Consider the following 23,798-nt stretch of genomic DNA (forward strand, 5'->3'; position numbering starts at 1 on the left):
TTACTATCGTTTTGTCAAGTAAGTGGGTATCCCCTCATTGACAAAATATCTCTTTGTCCCGTAAATGGTTAGTTCTCATTGACAAACATCTCATTAACTTGATATTGCGTAAGCGAATAAGCTCTTGTTGACAAGATTCGGAAGAGCTCTCATTCGTAGACTCGTACAAGAAATAGACTTGTAGACTACGTCAATGAACGCTTATGTCCAATAACATAAGAAGCTTGAGCTGACTGCTTCGATTCTCTTAAGTTTTGTTCATGAAACTTGCCATGTCAGATATGTATGTAGCTGTATTTCCGAATTTCAGCTATATATATATATATCTGCCAGGTAAGTATGAAACAAATTTTATTGTATCATAAACAATATCATTTTGCCTTGCGTTATTTTATTTCTGGTTGGTTCAAGTCATATACGCTTGCTGTAGTTACCTCTTCGGATGGCAACCGAGAGGTCTATTGTCTATTTTTAAGGACATTTAATCGTTACTCCCTGCAGCCTTCCAGGAGTTTCCGATTTATCTTTTACCGTTGTATGGTAGTGTTCTGACGACACAAACGCATCTATATATTTAGCGTTTTCTGTTTCGCTTAAATATACAAGCTTGAGAGTCTATCTGCTCAAAAAATAACGGACCTATTTCTTCCGTAGAATAGGGTAGCTGGCAACCCAGAACATAAGTTAGAGACGACATTCGTAGCTGCTGGCTGCTGCTGTCACGCTGTGTCTGTCCTCCAGATCCAACCGGGGTTACCGAGCCACCAGTAACAGATCGTGCGCTGTCCATGCGCGGTAGGTTACGTCTCTCTCTCTTGCGGGATTGACTGACTAACCGTATCTCCTGTTGCTGGCGGTTACGTCTCTCCTGCGGGATTGACTGACTAACTGTATCTCTGTCCTACAATCACGGACTTTAGCCTAAGATTGAAGGGTTTATTTCTTACGTGATGAATAACGTTGCATTCGTTTTTGCCTTACTATGTTCAACAGAGTTATCTCTTAATCCTTTCGGTGCTCGTTACCAGCACGGTATAGAACTACGAGTCTACCGCAACATTGCACTTTTATATGGCTCTCCTGCCTAGGCAAAACGCAGCCTTATTAGGGAAGTAAGCATACTCGGGGAGGGAATGGATGAGCTTGCTGGGACCATTTCCTTCCTGAAGAAGTTTGTTTTCCGCCGAATAGACTGCAATTAAGATCACAGTTTTTTCCCTACCGGGAAACAAATATTATTCAAGATCTAGGAATGATTCTGAACATCTCTCAGTGCGTCTATCACCTGAGGTGATAGAAAGAAGGTGCCGGACATCTGGATAGGGTTTCAAATGTCTGGATCTTAATCTGAAAGAAGTTAAAGCGATTCGGTAGTCCCATCCAGTCCTCTCGAAACGAGTTTTTTGGGAACCAGTGGGGTCCAGATCAACTCTGATATTTCCACAGCTCTCATCATATCTTAGAAGTATCTTCTCTCGGTCCCTGTTCGAGTTTACGAGAAAGAGCCTATTTAATCAACAGGCGTAGAATAATAACGATCCTCTAGAGTTCGTTACAGGATTGCAAAAGTCCGTACGAATCGTCTCGATCGACGGCAGCAACTATTGACTTCCGAGTGGAATATTTTATTTAGAAGTAAGTTGAGAGTTGTGGAGACTTTAGGGACGCCCTTTCATTCTTCTCTTCGATATGTTGAGGACGAAGAGGCTTCTTCTTCTCTGCTCCCTTATTCTCGATCCGGGATCGGTACCATTAAATGCCATCCTATGATATTGAACGGGGATGGATGTTTAGTCTCTTTTTTCCCCTTTTTCTTTTTCAATCGTTTAGGAAATGTAATAAGAGGATTTATGATGTCACAGGGAGCGACAATGACGCTGATCGCCCCATGTTGGCCTTCAGGATCCTGGATTCACAGAGGTCACATACTTCCTAGTTCACTTTCCAAGGACTTTTCCCGAGAGAGTCGGTTCTACTCTTAACTCGAAAGGTACCTATAACCTCTCCGCTCTGAGTCTGACTACGTTCAGGCTATCGAGATGTTGACAGGAATAAGATTACCGTCTTCCATTTCCGTCTGAAGAATGGGATAAGCTGGCAGTCACAACTATTAAAGAATACGCAAATATGTTGTTGACGGCCTTTGGGCTCAGAGATTTGCGTCTGTCAAACAACAAACCCCTTCACGATCTTTGGGTTCTGTGGAATCTCGAATCTCGCTCACCATCTACTTTTTGTCTCACCTGTTTTCTCGGAGTCAGACACTCGTGCGAGATCAGGCGACATATAGTAGCCCTGAGTTTCTTGTTGACGAAGTCGGTTGCGTTTATACACCCCCGATGATCGTGTAACATGAGACCAGGTTGGACTGTCAGGCATTCTTCCTTCGGGACTGAATCGCCTTTTTGCTCCTCGCTCCTTTCTCCTGGCACCAGAAGCTCGAGTCAGGAGTTGATTCGCTGACGACGTTGGGTTGCGTTGATACACCCCAAGGTTTTGCTTAGATTGAATCGCACAGGCAGTCCAGACACTCATCCTTCAGCGAAGAATAGTGCCTTATGGTCTTCAGGTACAGCCTTGCTGTCCTTGATTCGTCTGACTGGTCAACTGTCGGCTCACCTGACTTTAGTACAGACGGACTGACTGTGCATGTCCAGATCGAAGCTTTCAATATGGAACTTAGATGTAGTCTGAAGTTCTTGATGTTAAAGCATTCGAACCTCTCCTACCTGTTAACTTCTGCATGTGATCAGGAAGGCCTTCTTCTAACCACCCTAGATACGACAAAGAGGGTTAGGTGAAATTTTTTTTAAGCCATCGTCACAAGTTTTGGCTTTAGAGAACACAAGGCGGTGTGCTCTCTAAGCCTTCCGTTGTGGCCTAAGAATGGAAACCCGTTTTTGTCCTTGGGACCAGGAGCTTGGAAGCGCAAGGATGGCACAAGTTAGTGGGCAGGAGCCAGAGAGAGTCCTGTGCCCTGTCGGGTCTCTCAAGTTTTATCTACATAAAACTCAAGAAAGTCGAAGTCATTTGGGCATCTGCAGTGTTCCGAAAAAGACCAGACTTGCCCATATGAAGAACACCCTTGGCTTTAGTGTTTAAGGAGTTCTTTCAAAAAATGCTCCTTCATTGTTGTTTGCACAAAGATTTGAAATCTTTTTTATCTGAATGCTCACGAGGTGAGGGCGCGGCTCGGAAGCATTTCAACAGAGCATGGCACTCAGCAACATCCTGAGTACCATGTTTTAGAAAGCGAAGCAACTCTGTGTTCACTTCACACTCCCTGCGAGATGTGAAGATGGGCATATGAGATCTGCTGCTCGCTAGGGCCATACGTGTCTGCAGACACAATCTTGGGGCAAGAAGTAACACTCATCCTATCCTGTAGAAAATGGTTAGGAAGAGCCTCTTAATTTAGTTGATGAGTCGCCGACAACGGCGACTTCTTAACTCTTAAGCCTTAGTTAAAACACCTTAACTTTTGGCTAGGTTGGTTCAGGTGGTGATATATATATATATATATTTATTTTACTTCTTAGCCCTGCCCCAATGGTATGGTCAATATGGTCTAGTCCACGTCGTGGTCTCGCCCCTGTTGACAGATCATCTGGAGTGCAACCAGCTATATAGGTCTCTACCTCGCTGGCAACTCTAGTAGCACAAGCAGACTTACGTGGCAGTAACCACGAGCCAGCTATGCTAACAGGTGGAACCAAGATGTAAATCATCTGCATGCATTTGTTTCCCAAAATCCTTCTATTCTGTCCCCCCCCCTTCCTTCCCTCCAAAGGTGGGATTCAGCTATATATATATTTCTGACAGTAAGTTTCATGAACAAAATGATATTGTTATGATACAATAAAGTTTGTTCATACTTACCTGGCAGATATATAAATAATCAAGTACCCACCCACCTCCCCTCAGGGGACAGTGGAAATAAAAAAAATTATGAATAGAAAATGGGAATGGTTCCTGATACCCGCCTCCCAGCGGCGGAATGGGTACTAACCACTGGCCGACCACTGCGTGTGTCGGAAGTTTTTAAAAATTCTGGTTCGGACTTCAGAAAATACAGCTATATATATATCTGCCAGGTAAGTGAACAAACTTTATTGTATCATAACAATATCATTTTTTGGTACACTTAAATAACCCACTAGTTTGAATCTTGCATTACAGCTGTTTTGCTTCTGATAATTTTCACCCATGCAATTCACAATATACCAAGGATGTATTCCAGTTTGCATTTACCTTCAGTAACAATTGAAGGTACCAGAATTTAGTATGAACATTATCTGCAATGACTGAAAAATTCCCATGCAATTAAAAGGCGAGAGAAAGTCTTTGAACAATAAAATCACATATTTATTGACAAGATTTGCCTGGGGAAGTACAGTATGTGAAAGATGTACAAAAATATATGCTTAAAAATTTACATCTTCACATAATTATTGACTAACCACATGGGTATATAAAATGGTCCTTAAGGGTTGGACGAAGAGGCCATTCTTCACAATGGATACGAAAATTGTCTACAAATGAACATATCCAACCACTATCTTTTTACTATACTGTACATAATCATATACATTTGAAAGTCCTTTCCCTTTTTTTTTTTTTTTTTTTATCAACCCCCTATTGTTTGGGAGTGAAACAACTCATCATTGTAGAAATACCCATCTAGTAATACTCATCAATTTTTTAACTTCTGAACAAACCCTATCAGAATTCATAAGTTAGGGAGTTTTCACTTTTATACTAAGACACAGGCCACAGAACCTTCATGACATAACTGCCATACATTTCATGATAAAAAATATCTTGTGGGCTAATGAGTTTCACCAAGAAACTTCACATAACTGCATCCAGTCTTATAGGCATGACTTGTGTCGTAGATTAAAATATAAGCACTTTATAGTTCATTTCGATCTGTCATATTGCACTGTAATTGCAATAATTTTATGCACATAGTAAAGTTCAAACAAATGTCACGTTAGCCATTTGAATAACTGTATAAAACATCAGCTTAAAAAGTACCATATACACAGCAAAACCCACGCAGTAACATACTTTAAATTAAATCATTATTATTAAATTATTCTGTTAACTTAATCCACAGCCACCAAGTCTAACTTTAAATGAAAAAGAAAGAAAGACACATCTTGTAATTCTAAATCTCGCCAGTCATCAGTTTGTGAAGAACTAGAATTTTATAATGCCCCAGTTCATTAAATGACTATTAACACTCAATTCATCCACTGTTCAGAAACCCTTCAATTTATCTGAAATTTCTGCTGAAGTATATCAAGAGTCAGTTACTATCAGTACCACTGGCATTTTTTTTTTTTTTTTTCATAGACAAATTGCCAAAAACCTCACCCTTATCAAGGAATCCAATGTCTTGTGTGTGTCTATAGCTACTGGAAGAAAATCAGTTCTTCTGTTGCATGATTACGAACATCATCCACTTCATAACACATCAAAACTCTATTGTCAAAATGCACAAAATTGTCTACGGTTACATAAATCACAATCAATGGGATACATATTAAGTTTGGGTTATTACACTTTCCAACTAGGAAGTTCTACAAACAATCAAACTTGCCATGACTTTCATCATGCTTTATAAATATGGTATAAATACCAGTGTGGTCATCATCAACATAGGCAAACTTACTTTTTTTTTTAAACAATACAGTAAATGCCATTATTACAATAAGATACCTTCTGTATGTACAACTTTTACTATTTACAAACTTCAGAACGTAATTCAAGTGGGAATAAAAATCACTTAAGGTATATATATGTCATTATAAACAATTTTATCCAACAGGTCTGTTAAACATTTGTAAATTCAATATACAGTACATTATTAATTAGGCAAAAAAAAAAAAAATTGAAAAAATTGAAAAAACTAGGAAAGACACACTACAGTAACAGGGCCCTGAGTTTGCAGGTGCATTTCAGTACAGCATTTTCATTTTGTAATAGTTCAAAAGTAGCAAGCTGTCGACACATTCAAGTTTGTGATTCACTGTCATGAATATTTCAAAAGTGACTTCATATCTAACTAGATACAGAAAAAGATATTGTACTTTCTTTTCCATTACTGTATATATACATTACATATAAAACTATACTTTAAAGTGCGATCATAACCTTAAATACTCCTGTCCTGTAATTCATAAAGTTATGGTACTTTAAGAAGTGAACAAACTTTTAAGGTGACCCATCCAACTGCAGCAATTCATGCAGAATGGATACTGAACATAAAATAATTAAATCCATTCAATACTTCAGTTTCAAGTAACATAAAACACCAAAACTTTACCAGTTTACTATGATGGTAAAGCTATTCATACATTCACCCACCAAAATTTAGATGATGGTAAAGCTTTGTTTACAGAAATTTAATACAATAAAATAAGTCTGTGAGAAACATGGAAGTTTTACTGAAATCTAAGAAGAACTAAATTACCATAGTAGGGTTATCAGCCAGAAAACTATTGCATGATATAAAGATGTTTAGTTATTAATTTGATGACTTAATTAGACAATTTTTTAAGGGAACACACTAGGTACTTAGTTACTATCAACCATATACAACCTTTATTCACTGCCAGTGTGGAATGGATGCTTTAAAAAAAATTATTATTGTGATTCATTCATTTTATTGCAAAGTATTTTCACCAAAACTCAAATTTAAGTTTTCCTTGTTTTCCCTGCTAAATCAATGAACAGAAATTTTCACTCGGATTTCACCCAGTAAATTCCACCCAGATATATTATATTTAATAAAATTTGGTAGGCATTAGAGTATAGGATGATATAGCATTCTTCTGTAGCACTGCCGTATTTACACCAAATTTACTTGAAAACCATTATAATATTAACATTCTTCATTCATGAATACAGTACTTTCAATTAACTTTTTTACATTTTGCTTAACTATCAAAATGTTTTCTTGTAACCAATCAAACCATTAGAAAGGGATTTTTATGCTCCATACACTGCTGTACAGGATGTTTTCATTGAAAAATCTGAGCTCTGCAATTGCCTTTTACAAAATCATACTGTTGAAGTTTTTCCGTTGAAGTTTTTCCATTTCATTTTCTGTTTGCAATGAGTGCCAGTGATGTACAAACAAGGGTACAAACATTTAAAGATTATGAAATGAAAACCATATTGATTTTGAATTTCTTTTGCAAGGCCGAAGTGTAATGTCTGACCAAAATTGATGTTTTCGGTAGGACGACAATAACGATTTCAGAGATGCTTGGGTGAGTGAAAGAATACACGAATGGATTTTCCCAGGTGAAATTGTAGTAGCTTATCCTCATGATCAATATGTAGATTAATAAGACCAGTGAGCTAATATATTTGATTTATGTTTCTGGCATAAATGATTTGTCTTATGAAGTTTAGATTTTATTAAATTATGGACTTATGAAATTTTGTTAACCAAGATAATCAAAAGAAGACGTCAGCATCAAAAGGTTTCAGGAATGATACATCATGTTAGGAAGCTGATTGTTATGGCAACTATAATTGCTAGTATTTCATCTTGAATGCTTAATTAAAAGGAAATTGTTACTCTTCTTGTTTTCAAAATGAAATTTGTAAAAAATATTTTAATAGCCTTTGAATATCATCTTTTTAGGTGCAAGATCAAACAAGTCTTAACTAAAGTATCTAAGACAACTGAGAGGAATGAAGATTTTATGACGACACCCAGAAGTAAACGCTAACCGCAGGGTTATCAAGCAACGTGGAAAAAGACTTCATACTAAAAATGTAAGCAACAAATTCAGCAAGATATTTGTACCAACACTTGTGACATTTAATTTTCAAGGTAAAATATTCAAATATCTACTTCCCAGTCTGTCTCATTTACAACAATTGTCTACTAATGAAGAGTTGCATCATTTACAACAATTGTCTACTAATGAACAGTTGCAAATGTACTATCCTTCTGTAATTAGGTACTACAACCTTGGCATTAACCATAAAGACTGGACAGAATTTTGGATTTGTGAAATACGTATCTAATTCCAGGTACCAGATGCTATCCATGAAACTAAGGCTTTGGGATTATTCTGAAGCAGAGAAACCCAGTCAGCAATCTGCACATAACTACAGCGACAACAGTGCACAAAATATATATTCAGTGTTGTAACAACCTATGGCATTTCAGTACTTCTGCTGCGCTCAATATTCAGCTTTAGTCAAATATTTTATCAGTACAGTACATAAATTCAGGTAAGGGGTACCGATACAGTTAAAGCATAAAGAATCTTGATGAAAATATATATTCAATTGTAAATTTCACTGCCTCCTCTCAGTTATCTACAGATATTTATTTCTATAGTTACTTTAAAAAATATAACTACTGAATAACTCAGCTTAAATAGTCATTTGAAATGTCTAAAATATATATGAAATTTAGTTCCACACGGCTAAGTGCCAAACACAGCTTGGATTCTTTAAAAAAAAAATAAATAAATAAAGCATTTCCTAAATTTATGGCATCTATGCGCCCTGGAGAGGTTGCAATCACTATCTCTTATTTATGCTGTTTAAGAGATAATTAACTCATTAGAATTCTAACATCATCCATATATTTTCCAACATAGCAAGCTGCACAACATTTTTCGACACCAAGTTACTCGCCTTCTATGAATCTAAACTGCATCCAATCCAACAACTATGAAATACATGAAACCTAAAAGCCTCCCAGATTAGAAAGCCAGGGAATAAAACCAGGCTTGGGTATCACAAGATTCATGACAGACACGTCGGCAGAGAGAGAGGTCAGTGTGTCAAAGAAATTTCAGAATAAAACAGAGAAACAGCAATCATCAAACTTTGTAAGTTGGATGTATATTAGAATAAAATTCCAATTGAATTGAAATACAGAACCAATGCTTCTGATTAAAACTAGCGCACAAATGTAAGACTTCTTATCAAGCCTTCCTAAGATCTGTAGCAATCATTAGAACCGACACTGTCATTCACTTTCTTGAGCCTAAATCCCTGTTTTGTACCTGAAAACACTGATGAAAAAAGGGAATATAGTTTATGACTCTTCTCAGCCAACAGGAACTGTCAACTTGCTGAAAAACCGAAGTGCATGAATGTCCACCCGCCTGATTCAGAGGACTCCAACACCTCTTGCAACTAGATGGTGTTGGCAGTATGTTTCATCAATCTTGCCACTGAAGGGGACGTTAAGCTTTTCACATGCTCAACTCAGGGTGCCTTCCCACGCATCTGCACGCTGCTTGGCTGCTAATCTCTTCTGAGCTGCAATATGTAAATATATGAGATATGCTTTATAAGCAAATGTGCCAAATCATGAGTATAGTCATTTTTTTTTTTTTTCCAACCAACTGTGAAAACTTAGCATTCATTCCAACTTCAATTGGCAAACTTTTAAATACTATTACAATATTTACCGATATAACTGACAAAAGTGGTCTTGAAAAGGAAAAAATTTTGAAAAGCAATTAAAGTTTATCTAGAGTTACTTATGCAACATTCTCTAAAAATGATTTATAATCCCCTTTTGTAACAATTTGGCTGTGTTGAAAATTGATCTTCACACAATAATCACCAACAAATAATTAGTCCAAACTTACTAAAATGATGCATCTGCAGCACTTTCATGACAGGTGTGTCAAGAAAGAGTACGTTACAAACAGTATGAATTACCTTAATCACCTTTGCTAAAGGTATTTCCCTTATAATGTAGTACTTCTAACTGGACTTTGCAATTCTTACCCAATGCAGCTGTTCGGATTCTTCAATGTTTTCACACTTCATTTATGCCCATTTGAAATTTGGTCAGGTCAAGCTACTTGCATTAATAAGTGTCACTGTGTTTTTCAATTGCCTGCTTTGACCCCTATTTGCTAAAGACTATAACTAATTAAATACTTTTCAAAGAGAATACTAACCTTTAGCATCCTTCAATTTCTGTTTCTCTGCCTCACGTACTTCCCTCGATATGTTCACCTTCAGACCAAGGGCTCCCGAAACTAAGCGACGGGCCAAGGAGGCAGACGTTGCTGGTCTCGGTTTGTAAGGCAAGAGGGCTTCTGTAATTCGCAATGCTTTGGCCTTGGAAGACTTTGTGGCTTGTGCCAAGGAACGAGTCTTCAAGAAAGGATGATCAATGCTCAAGGCTTCAGCAGCTGAAACATTTTAATATAATTAATCCATTGTAATGTTTTCCCTTCCAGATCAAAATACTGAGTAAAACAAATTTTCTCCAATTACTAATTGGTCTGGACTGTAATTCCAAGTCCTGTACTGCTAAATATCCAGTGAAATATATTGATGAATGAAATTTTAAGGTTTTCATTAGGAAATTCATCATGGGTACACAACTCGATTCATCAAGACATAGCTGTGAATCCATGTATTGTTTGTTTTAAGTCATGCAGTTGAAGATCACATATACTATATATATCAATTTGATATTCAACCTAAAATTTAGACATTTGAGGATTGAAGGAAAAATTGTAAAACTTTCCATTATGCATTTACTAGAAACTGAGAAGTATTAAATAGTAATGATTTAACAATGTAAATTCAAAGTGCAAAAGAAACTTACCAATCAAAGCTGTGGCAAAGATTCCAAGGGCATGGGTGTCATCCACCCACTTGATGTCAAAACCTGTGTTATGGAAACTGCTAAAGACCATCATGAGGTCTTGAGTCTTGAAGGATACTGGAAAGTCGTAGATTTCAATGACATGGCCATACTCCTCTTCATTGATTTCAGGTTCCTTTGGCTGAAAGGAATAATAATCATTTGCTGGCTTTTCAAGCTTGATTTTGCCAAGGGAATCGCTCAGCTGACGTTTGATTTCAGAGTTTAGGCACTCGCCATTGTCATCATACAAACTGTCCCAGGAATCTTCGACCTCATCAGCCCAATTAAACTGGAACTTCTTGATATTTGTATTTTCACTGTCATTAACCTCACTTATGCTCTCCAGATTGCTATCTTTAATGTCATTGTCAGATGAAGTCACTTCCTCCGTTGAATCCTTGGCAGATTCCGTCAGGGAAGCCTCTGCTTCCATTTCAAAAGCATCCTCCTCAGATGCTGTTCCACTTGTAACAGCATCAACGGACTTGTTCATTACATCATCTTTGGGTTCCTTCTCACTATCAATTTTAGAATCCTCTGCTGACTCTGACAACAAAACCTCTTTGGAAATGATGGATTCCGTTGCGAAATCATCCATTTTTTCCACAATTTCCTTTCCAGTATATTCATTTTCTTTATTGTGACCTACCTCACTCTTCCAGGACTCATTATGAGCAGAATTACTTGATGTATTTATGAGGTTTTTCGTCATTTCCTCCTTGAGACTTTCAACCGACTTGTCATTTTGGTATGTGAGATCAATCCTAGGTTCACCAGCGTTTGTATTTATCCGTTCAGATGTGATACAGCCGCTGGTGCATTCAATTCTGTTTTTATCATCTGTTTGTAGTGAGTTACTTCTTACAGGAGTTTTACTTTTGATGGGTAATGTGTGATACCTCTGATTTTCCTCATTGTAGTTTGAAATTCTTTTGGGGCTCTCTCCAAAATCAAGAGCAACATTCGGCAGTGACCCTAGCCTACCAGAAGGTGGCTTTCCAGACGAGTGTCTGCTTTGATAAAATACAACTGGGCCTTTTGTTGGGCTTGGGGGATTTGAACCCACCCTCCAGTTGTGCTGGGGGCTATATTGGGGAGTACGCTCTCTACTGGAATTCCGACTGCTGGCTCTGCTACTGTTTATACTACTGTATCTATCATAATTGTCGTATCCTCTGTCATACCTCTCTTGACTAGAATTGAAATTACTATTGTAAAATATTCTCTCACAACTACCCATGCCTCTTTCTCCTGGACTACTGTGTTCTCCATTGTGATTGGCACTCCCCTTTACTTGACCATCTTTGTACTGCTCAGTGCTTGCATCTCTGCTTCGGGAGTTTCTTCTGCGATTCTTTCGACTCCTCCTTGAACGTGGACTTGGGTCAACGGGATGTATGACATTTTCTTTGCTGTGTATGCTGTGAATATCTCTTGTGGGAGTGGGGCTTTTCATGGGCCTTCCACTGCCAAGCTTGTTTTTAGGTGATGGGGAACCATGAACATCTGATTCACCATTAGAATATTCATTATATCTGTGCTCTGCATCCTGATTCAAACATCTTTCAATTAGCTGCAGAGTTTGAGAACTGAATAATGCGCCACTCTTCTGTCGGCCATAGCCAGGAGTAGATTCTCTGCTAAAATCTCTAGACAAAGGTGGTTTACCATGGAGTCTGTCTGTTTCCCCCTCATATATGGAAATCTGACTGCCCTGGCGACTTCCCTGTTTATTATAACGATTCCTTCCACTGTACTCTGATGCTACAGAACAAATGGAATAAGCAGGAGAAGGGGGTCTGCCATTGCTCTCATAATCCAACACAGGCGTAGGAGTTCCCCTTGCAGATGCTGGGTCAGGGACATGACGTCTCCCACGAGGGACATAGAGCACTTGGTCTGGTCGACGGCCCTTCCCTTTGTTGTTCTGGTAATCACCTGAGGTTGTGGCAGTGCTGCTTTCACTATCTGTTCTTTGTCTGTTGGGGAAGGAATTGTAATGATGGAAGTCTTGTTGATGTTGGTTGTGCTGTGAGGAATAAACACTCTGTGTATGATAATTAGGGCTGTGTTGATTCTGAGGGTGATATGGAGACTGTGAGAAGTTTGGTTTGGGCTGGTATGGCTGTGAGAATAAAGGCTGATGAGGTTGCATCTGTTGTTGGGTCTGTTGGGCTGCTTCTCTATTACTTCTAGCTGGTGGGGGTCTGTATATCTGAGCAGGTGCCTTAGCTGAAACAGGAGCAGAAAAAAAACGTTATGAGCACATTTCATAATATTAACTAAATCTTTCAACTACAAGACAAACACCTCACCTACATTAACATGAAATTGTAAAGCAGGATTAATCAACATAGTCAAAGACTAAAACTTAGCAATTAATAGTTAAGCTTCAAAATGAAGGCAGAGATAATTCCATTGAAGACATCCTTAAAATAATCATAAAATATGTGATTCTTTGAAACAACAACAAACGTTAGCAGTTGCCCTGACATTGATACATGGCTATCTACCAAAAATACATTTAAAAAATTGTATTTACAACTAAAGTGGAAGATTACCTAGAGATACTGTAAAACTGATAATTTAAATGCAATACTGAATTGAGTAAAGTATTGATATAAATACAGTGGTACCTCGACATACGAAAGGCTCAACTTACGAAAAATTCGAGTTATGAAAGCAAATACAAAGATTTTTTTGGCTCTACATACGAAAATAGTTCAGGATACGAAAGGTTGTTGCTGTAGTCCCGAGATTCGCCCGGACCACCGATAACAATTTTAAAACTTGCGCGTTTCCAACTGACTACTCTCGCCACCATCCTCCCGCTCTCCCATTGGTTCCTGATGCTAGTCACTGCCATAAGATCCTGCTCTCCTATTGGTCAGCATCTCTCCCATGATCCCATCATGCATCTACGTAGCGGCGTGCTTTTTTGGCCACTCGGCAGCAGCATCGTTATCGTAAGCACGCGGAATTCGTTCGTTCTATATGATTTCGTTTATTAACGTAAATTTGTTAGTGATTTTGTTGTAGTACTACTTTATTGTGTTGTGTGAGAACTTTACTACATACGTATACTACATAAGTTAATTACGTACAGTATATACGTAGTCATGGGTCCCAAGAAACTTGAAGTTTGACAATAAGCACCATCCTTAAGCAGAAGGAAGCCATCAAAGCAGCTACACCTTCCAAGGGCGTGACTATTTTGTCTAGCAAGAGGAGCCACGTGCACGACGAGATGGAAAGGCTGCTACTTGTCTGGAGAAAAGACAAAGAAATCGCTGGCAATACGATAACCGAGACAGCAATCTGCCACAAGGCCAGGGCTATTTTTGGCGATTTGATTGCCCAGGCTGAAAACGATGGAGGAGAAGGGACATCGACGCCAACCCCAGACTTCAAGGGTTCTCATGGGTGGTTCGAAAAATTCCGTAAACAGACTGGCATCCATTTGGTGGTGCGGCATGGGGAGGCGGCCAGCTGGGACATGAAAGCGGCCGAAGCCTTCATTAGGACGTTTGACGAGATGACAATCAATGAAGGCCACAGTTCTCAGAAAGTCTTCAACTGTGATGAGACTGGCCTATTTTGGAAAAAAATGCCTTGTCGGATGTATATCACGGAGGAAGAGAAGAAACTGCCTGGGCATAAGCCTATGAAAGACAGGCTTACGCTAACACCACCCCTCTCCTCCAGCCCATGGACCAGCTCGGACACGAAAGCGGCCGAAGCCTTTATTAGGACGTTCGACGAGATGACGATCAATGAAGGCCACAGTTCTCAGCAAGTCTTCAACTGTGATGAGACTGGCCTATTTTGGAAAAAAATGCCTCGTCGGATGTTTATACCGGAGGAAGAGAAGAAACTACCTGGGCATAAGCCTATGAAAGACAGGGTTACCCTAACACCACCCCTCTCCTCCAGCCCATGGACCAGCAGGTGATATCGAACTTCATGAAGCTGTATACGAAACATCTTTTCAAGAGATGTTTCGACATCACCGATACCACAAACCTCACGTTGCGTGAATTTTGGAAGGAGCATTTCGATGTTGTGATATGCATCCGACTCATCGATCAAGCTTGGCGGGAGGTTTCGAGGCGAACCTTGAATTCTTTGTGGAGGAAACTCTGGCTTGATGACATATCCAACCGAGACTTTGAGGGATTCAACGTGGGCAAAGCTGGTGCAAGATTCAGGAACAGTTGATGATCCTGAAACTGTTTCGCAACCAGATCTTGACGAGATCGTTGCACTCAGCAAGTCCATGGGGCTGGTCGTTGACGAGGACGACATCAATGACCTTCTTGAGGAGCACCACGAGGAGCTTACGACGGATGACCTGAAGGAGTTGGAGGCTATGCAACATAACGTTGTTCAAGAGGAGTTCTCTAGCAGCAGGGAGGAGGAGGACGACCCTATGACACGGCAGAAATTAAGGATGCTCTGGCTGATTTTCATAAGGTGCAATCATTTGTAGAAAAGAGACACCATGAAAAGGCTTACACGTTTGCCCGAGTCGTTTCAGGAACATTGTGAAAAGTAGGCAGAAGCAATCTTCCTTGGATAGTTTTTTCTAAAGAGGCCTTTAGTAGGAGTAAGCAAAATGGAAGATCCAACTGATACTACAAAAAAAAACAGAAAGTTGAAAGTGGTGGAAAAAAAAAAAAAAAAAAAAAAAAAAAATAAAAAAAAAATGTAAAAATCAAAAAAAGAAAAAAAAAACCAAATTTCATTTTAGTTTTTTTTATTTTTTAGTTCTTTTTTTTGTAAAAGCTTAGTGTTAGTTTTGTTAATGTGTTTCGTAAAGTTTAGTTTATGTTTCCTGACATTTTTAATGTGTTTCGTTAACTGTACGTACTATGTAACAAATTTTCTGCCATTTGTCCTCCTCCTCTGTCGCCACTTTCGGAGACAGCCTCACTCAAAAGGTAAGATTCCACATTTTACCACATACGTACGTATATACGTACAGTACACTAATACACTTTATTTACAGGTACATATTAGTAGTACGTATTAAGTTAGGTATTGAATGGTCCAAATTGTTGTAGTATTTCATTGTTTATTGGCCAATTTAGCTTTATTATAAAATTTACTGGGGTGTTTTTGTAGGGCTTGGAACGGATTAGGCATTTTACATGTAAAATGCGGTTTAAGATACAAAAAGCTCATGTTACGAAGGCCGCCTCGGAATGGATTAATTTCGTTTGTCGAGGTACCACTGTACTGAAAAATCAAATTGAAAATTTAGAACGGCACCAAAATTTGTTTTGTAAGAAAAAAGAAAAATTGATGACAAAAATAACAATAATGAAGGTCAGAAAAGTGCACATGAAACTAACCACGACGACGATTGTTTCCGTGCTCAGAGGTTGATGGGACTGTGACCGGCATCCTTTCTGGGCTGTTTTTGGCAAATGTCTCACACGGAGAAGACGACTCGCTCTCTCTTCTGCTGGATGCTGGTGATCTGTGAACAGAAAAAGAAACTGGCTGTTAGGTATGCTTTTAAATTTCAACTACCTCAAAGTTACACATGGGTAAACTGTCTCCCCCCTTGTTATTACGATTTACACAAGGGATAGTATTAATTTACATGAAAAATTGTCACTATCAAAAATTTTCATCCACATAACCATTATCCAGTGTGCATAAATTTTGCCCAATTGGTCTTTGCATTGTGAAGCATCCAGCTATAGTATTCAATGACAAGATGTTTACAGGAGAAAAAAAAAAAAAGACACATTATAATTAGACATCCACTTTCTATCTAAATTTGATTCCAGTCCAAATCATTAATGTTTTTACATATTCTGGTCTAATTCTTCACCTATAACTTTTTAAATGATTTTCCAGGTTTTCTAACTTGTACTATACACCCACTACCATTGAAATCTTTGAGATCTGAAGCCGCGTCTTATTTTTAGCTTTCTGTGGTCACACTTTTTCAAAACATTCCACTTTCTATGTCAGTGCTCATGTCTTGACTGCACAGAGAAAACAGGCCTTATATGTGTACTATCAATTTTAATCTGCTTATATATATAGAATGCGTATTTCCTAGAAGTCTAAAGATGTCACTGAAAGAAATGTAGAGAGAGCTAAAGCCCTGATGTTCACGTGGAAGATCTTACATACTTAATAGGAAGAGTTCATTTGCATACCAATACATCATGACGAGAGACTGAGAAAGACTGCCGTGAGGAATCACGGAACGACTTACTTTCCGTAGACCCTGAATGGGAAGGAACTGATACGTATGTACTTTAAAACGAGGTATCTTGTATGAACATTTTTCATGGATGTGTGATTTTATGAAAAAAAATTTGAACAAGAATATAAACTTTTCACCAAAATAAGCAGTGTGAATACATGTTTTTCTAAGTCTAGAAAATATTACATAGTCTACATGCAGTTCACTGCTCTGTTTCATGATAGATCCACTGTTCCTCTATTGGCCTAGGCACTGTATTGAAACTTTATACGTAATTAGATGACTGTTTGGTTAATGCTAGAATGGAAATGGCAGAGCTTGCAACTTCATTCTAAAGGACTTGAGAACCAGAGGATCAACACTCATTGAAGCAACCCTTATACAAGGTAAAAGTATATAGCTAAACACTCCATACGTAGTAGAAGCTTTCTGGAAAGCAGTATTAATGGTTAAATCCTTCCTTTCTCCTCGAAACCTTCCTTGCTTTCTTTCTGAAACAAATCTCTCTCTCTCTCTCTCTCTCTCTCTCTCTCTCTCTCTCTCTCTCTCTCTCTCTCTTCTCTGGATAAAAACAAACAAGTCGCCTGTCCCATTGATTGGCCTTCCATTAAAAATAATGTCAGTGGGTGGACCTCAGCCTAATGTCATTTGCCAGCAAATAAACTACATACCTTAGTAGTTAGCAGTCGGCCTCTTAAGCTCATAAATTCCTTAGGCATTCTTTCAAGTGAGCCTCAGGGCGATAAATAGGTTAACACGAGGGACTTTTAATATCCCTTGGAATATTACATTTCAACAGATGGGGTATCACGCTAATCGCTTAACAAGCGACAGAGATGTAAATTTGTGTATTTTTGTTGATTTAATCATAACATTTTTACTACTACTACTAGAATGTCACTGGAAAATATACTACTACCTATTACCATAAGAAAGACTACTATAATACTTCATATGAATGTTTAATCAAGAACTATTGCTAACCCTGGTAGATATTTTATGTAGCTGACTGTAGATTTAATTAAAAACTACCATCCTATAACGACTTTCATGATGTCTGAAATTCAAAAGCTGTTTAATCCCAGGGGTTAGACCCTTCAATTCCTTCAAATAGTCCAATTTTGCAACCAGCAAGGCAGTAGTAGCAGAAGATAATTTCCTGCTTAACTGACTTAGATGACTAAAATGAATTCATCAAATGCCTGCACAAAATACTTAAGTCTTGCATTTTCTGTGCGAGTGGAGAGAAAGGATTTGATTTGCAATGACGGAACTGGATGACACTACGAGAGAGGATATACAGAGAAAAGTTAAATAAGTTACATCAAATCTGAGCCACAATTACACAGTCATTGAGGCCGTGGGAAAGAGAATGGGAGATTTAAAAAATTGCTCCAAAATTACTATTCAAAGCTTACGAGTTAGCACCACAAACAGACTAACAATTCTTCCCAAAAGAAGAACGCCAAGTTACAGATCAAAATAATAATAATAGCAGCTCACGAGCCGACCCAAGGCGGTCAGACCACAAGCAGGTGAGCAGGTACCGCACAGGTAAGGCATAGTCGAGTAGCCACGACCTACCTGGCGGCGAATGGCAATGTCACTGGCGACAATGGCCCAAAGGCATTATTGCAAAGACGATTCTGCAACACCGCCGGAGGAGAGAGAGACACGAGCACACAAGTGGCCAGCAAGGTCGACCGATATTATTAAAGAAAAAAAAAAGTTCCATCTCGAATATCTGTTTGAAAATGAAACTGATACATATACAAGGCAGCTACACCGAAAAAGTATTATTACTATTATTATTATTATTATTCACAAGATGAACAGTGTGTTCGTGTGGAACAAGCCCACCACAGAGGCCACTGACTTGAACTTCAATCTTCCAAAGAATATTATGGTGTTCATTGGGACGAAGTACGAGGAGGTAGAGGGAAACGCAGAAAGAAGACATCTCACTTGTTAAGAGAATAAATACATTTTTAAGATGATAAAAAGATAAAAATGTATTAAAATGCAAGAATACCATTAGGGTAGAAATGCACTGCATCTTCGCTAGAACTTATTTAGTTCCAACTGCACGAGATCCTCGGGGAGATGCTCCACAGTAGATTACCAAGGGACCGAATGCCTGTTTTAAAAGCAGCTCAAAAGAGAGAGAGAGAGAGCTCTACTTGAAATAAACCAGTGTGACCTTAGAAGATGCTCGAAACTAGAAGGGCAGCTCGTGACTATGCGATCAATCTGTGATCTGCAAACCAACTTGTGGTTTGAGAATCGGTTTTTTTTTATTTCGAGGGCAACATTTGTAAGGTGATATATCAGGGACGAACGATGACTGAAAGCACAACTTGTCAACTGATAAGCAAGGTTGATTCATTCGTATGCATAGCTCATTAACTCATACGGAAGGCCTGGAAAGAACGAAGACTTTTAACAGAATGTACTAAGTAGTTCAAACTGTGTTCGACACTTGACTACACTTTCATTAACCTTGTCTTCGATAGAAACATTTTCATATGCTCAAAATTTTGTTCTATTTCACAAGCTTATTTTGAAGGTATAGACACCAGAAAGGGGGACTGTGTTTGTGAGAGAGAGAGAGAGCGCTTTACACATAACCTTTCAAGAACAACCCTCTAAACATTACTGACAAATAGGAATCCTATATTTTTTTTTCTTAATACACAAACACACACTCAATTCCAACCACCGATACAGACGACGGATCAATGCTACGCATAAACGTCACGACGATGATACAAATTCATACTGAAAGAAGAGAGGGGGAAGAGGAAATGCCACCGACATCCCTGAAAGGTAAGAGAGTGCTGGCGAGAATGGAGAAATGTATATAGCATTCAAAGTGGGCGGATGGTACGCACGAAATGTGCTCTCGGGTTATATATAGTCACGAAGTTGACATATTTAAATTTTTATACTAGTATACTTGCTTTATACAGTGATGGATGCTCTGTGACCCATTCCCAGATTCGGCAGCCTTTGTTAGATTTAATGCAGGTTTCAGTAGCAATTTTTATTTACTATGAGCACTAAATCCTCTTCTAAACGGATGGAGGAGTAGCTCTAATGTGTGTGTGTGTGTGACTACAGTCCAACGTAATTGTAACGTATAGTATTTATGTGCCCTAGTGTCTTTAACCTGCCCAGAATTGACTGACGTAAATAAGGAAGCTATATCGCCTCTCATATACAAATGGATTATAAGGAACAAGGGAACCAAGAGAGAGTTCCACAACTTGCCATCAATGGAGGAAATATTCTTAAAAAAAAAAAAATTTAACATTACAAACTGCCATACAACAATGACCTAAGAAGTCAAAAATTAAATATAAAGAAACAGAAGAAAAAAACTTCAGTTAAAACAAGACCAACACGAAAAAAAAAAGAATGATCCCCCAACCCAAGACGCAATGGCCGACCAAACAGACTATCAGAACCACAACACTTATATACGAAATGCAGGTTTGGCAGAACTCATTACGCCATATCACGCACTCCCACTTTACCCCAAAGCATGTGCATGATAACCTGGGTTCCCCGTGGGGCATGGAACAACCACCCTTACCCTGGGGCGAGCAGTGCCCTCCTTCCTCCCTTCTCAATAATTAGCTGTGACCTAAGCTCCACCCCTCAACCCCCCTTTACCTAGAAGGTAATAATGTCAACCCTTGCAAATCTAGTAATTTTTTAAAAATCCTGATGTCAAGTCTTGGATGATATTTTTTTAACGATTTTTTTTTTTCTTTTCCATCAATGTAAAGCGGCCTTGTTAACTCTGACAAAGCAATTTATGTTCTGTCACAGACCAAAGGTCCCTTCGGTCGTGGCAAATGACTGGATGAGAAATTGAGAGAGAGAGAGTTTGCTTATCATAAAATGACGTCACAACAGGTCATCGATGCTGGAAAAAAACGCAATTGCAAGAAAAAATTCGTAAAAGCTTGCAACACACTTTCATGGGAGACAATGAAATGTATGTATGTATGTGTGGTGTATATATATATATATATTATATTATATATATATATATATATATAGATATATATCTATATTATATATATATATATCTTTTAAAACATTATGGGTATTTCATCTAAAGTCTCAAAATATTCGATAGTTTGCAAAACTGCAAAGTTAATCTAACAATACATATATAGAAGTCCGATACATAAAAATTCAATTAATGTAATTACAATTAAATTACATAAAACGAAGAATAATAGAATTTTCAGAGAACAGGCACAACCCAGACCACACTGAGTTGAACTACTAGAAGATAGAAATAACAGCAAAAACGCTTCTAAAAATTACAATAATGCAAACCTTTACTACGATAGAAACGAAACCTACATAAAAATAAAAGCATCCAGAGAGAGAAAGTCAAGCAAACTTCTGCATTGTACAAAAACAAACACAAATAAACTGAATTATAAAAACATGTAATTCAATTTGTCAACGTCAGGAAAGTAAAACTAAAAACACTAAAGTCCAAAGGGCATATCTTCGTCAGAATGGGAGACGATGGAGTAACAAATAATTACTATAATGGACCTGAGATAGAGAGAAAGAGAGAGAATGTTGTCATGTACATCAACAGAATTAGCAAAAAGGTAAGATGATATTAATAAGAGAGAGAGAGAGAGAACGTTGCCATATACTTGAAAAGAAGTAGCAGAAATGAAGGAGAGAGAGAGAGAAATGACGCAATGCCTATTCATTGTCTGTTCAAACTCTAGGTAGGTAGGTAGGTCCTACCTACCGCACCTCCCTCACTCCCTATACCTAAGGCAGGCCTCAAGGTTACCTAGCCTGAGGCCAGACTGTGTTCACGTAATGATTGCTTATAATCTTTTGTTCGCTTTTTAAATCGTCTGGTTCTGCCATTAAAGGAACTTCCATTATTATTTTTTTTTTTTTTTTCTTAAACTGTTTTCAATTACTTTTACTCTCGCTGCTGGATGTCTGCAACTTCGTTATTGTGTGTGTGTGTGTGTGTGTGTGTGTTTTTAGGGGGGCGGCATTTGTCATGATATATTGTTGATTGTCTCTCCTTTATCACAAAATGAAATCTGTAGATTTTTGCAATAAAGATAATTAATTTTTAATCATACTAAATCTCTGGAAAGTGTCCTATGAGAAATCCACTGAAAAGTATTACGACAAATATAGAAAAGTGGTTTAAAAAAAAAGCTAATGAACACTTACAGAAAACAATATTTGTGATACAAAAGCTAAACAACACACAAAGAAAACATCTTTAGTGCTAAACAAAGCTAAACCAACAAGTGCAGAAAAACATTTTAGATTAAAAAAAAAACTAAACAACACAGAAAACAGCAATAGTGATAAAAAAAGATAAACAAAATTAAGATCATTATTCAACTAAAAGTGTAATAATGACATATACCTAATAATGAATATTTAAAAAAAAAAAGGAGCTGGCGTTGCAATTTAATGATGACAAAAATTCCCATCCAAATAAAAAGACATACAAGGCATGATCTGAATAGTTGCTGGCCATGAATTATGGGTTACCACAGATGCGTCGCCTTAGCCACAAAATATTAACCTAACCCATTCTCTTGGTTATCTCCCGAGGAAACGAAAATATTTACCTCGATCATTTCTGACCAAAACTATCGCTGAATACTCAAGAACCATTTACGTACTGACGAACCATTTACACAGAAATACTGACGAACCATTTACATAGAGACATACTGACGAACCATTTACATAGACATACTGACGAACCATTTACATAGACATACTGATGAACCATTTACACCGAGAAAAAGATTTTTATTATTCAGAAAGATGAAACCTATTCATTTGTAACAAGCCCACAGTGGGCCATTATTATTATTATCATTATTGTTGTTATGCTGCTTTTTCGCCTGAACGTCTGAAGTTCAAACCGCACGACATCCCTTTCTTTTTTTAATTGTGTTTCTTTGGAAATGCCTTCTTGCTAATGTTAGAGCTGGATTTCTATAACGTGTCATTTTCTAAGAGGCGGGGTTCGGTTTGTGGGTTCCTCTACGGACTGACACCAATCTATTATGGATGTGAAATTCTTCTTGGAATTTTTTGGTCATACAAGTAAAAAATAAAAAAAAAAAAAAAAAAAAAAAACTCTAGGAATGCATTTCAACGCTGTTTTCAGCAGTAATGAAGATACACTGCAATCATTTTAAAGCATATGCAATCCTCAAATTTAAACAGGCAAAAACTGACAAAATATAGAAAGAAAATATAGAAAGAAAATACACAGACAATTCTCAACTGAATGAAAAGAATATAGAACTTGAAACAAATACTTTCTGGGAATTAACGAACACAATTACGATAATATAGAATGAATTATCTATAAAAAGAAAATACTGTCTGAGAATTAACGAATACAAAAATTCTTAGAAACAGAAACGGTTAAATACCATTAACTTTTAGACGAGATAAAATTAATTTCAATAAAAGGCCGAAACTGATCACAAAGGCGATAAAAGTTACAATAACATTCAAAGAACATAAAAAAGTAATCTAATAAATTTGATGTTGAGGAAAACAGAGGAAAAAAATAATCTAACAATAAAATGCTGGATTTTCAGGGGAAATCGTCACTGAAGAAGAAGAATAAAAGAACGTGAAAAGTCCTTCAACAGAACTCTCTCTCTCTCTCTCTCTCTCTCTCTCTCTCTCTCTCTCTCTCTCTCTCTCTCTCTCTCTCTCTCCAATGAGTGACTACAATTACGCTAGTATGTGAATCATAACAGATCTCATGCATGATTACAACGTGTCCTTGCTGAAAGATATATAAGGATCTCTCTCTCTCTCTCTCTCTCTCTCCCAAACGCTCACATAATACATAAATGTATGCTTGTATAC

The 23,798-nt window shown here is 37.8% G+C and overlaps 1 protein-coding gene across 1 annotated transcript in view; it reads right to left on the reverse strand.

Moving 5' to 3' along the window:
* Positions 1 to 4,343: 4,343 nt before the first annotated feature.
* The window catches only part of LOC135209346 (alpha-protein kinase 1-like), a 106,665-nt gene continuing 87,210 nt past the window's right edge, over positions 4,344 to 23,798 (reverse strand). The window contains exons 4-7 of the mRNA XM_064242045.1: positions 16,012 to 16,139; positions 10,616 to 12,889; positions 9,957 to 10,193; positions 4,344 to 9,303 (exon numbers count right to left, since the gene is read on the reverse strand). Of these exons, the coding sequence (XP_064098115.1) occupies positions 9,245 to 9,303; positions 9,957 to 10,193; positions 10,616 to 12,889; positions 16,012 to 16,139 (2,698 nt within the window). The 3' untranslated portion in view covers positions 4,344 to 9,244. The remainder of the gene's footprint in view (positions 9,304 to 9,956; positions 10,194 to 10,615; positions 12,890 to 16,011; positions 16,140 to 23,798) is intronic.

The sequence above is a fragment of the Macrobrachium nipponense genome, chromosome 37 (genome assembly GCF_015104395.2).
Source record: "Macrobrachium nipponense isolate FS-2020 chromosome 37, ASM1510439v2, whole genome shotgun sequence".
In the NCBI taxonomy this organism is placed as follows: Eukaryota; Metazoa; Arthropoda; class Malacostraca; order Decapoda; family Palaemonidae; genus Macrobrachium; species Macrobrachium nipponense.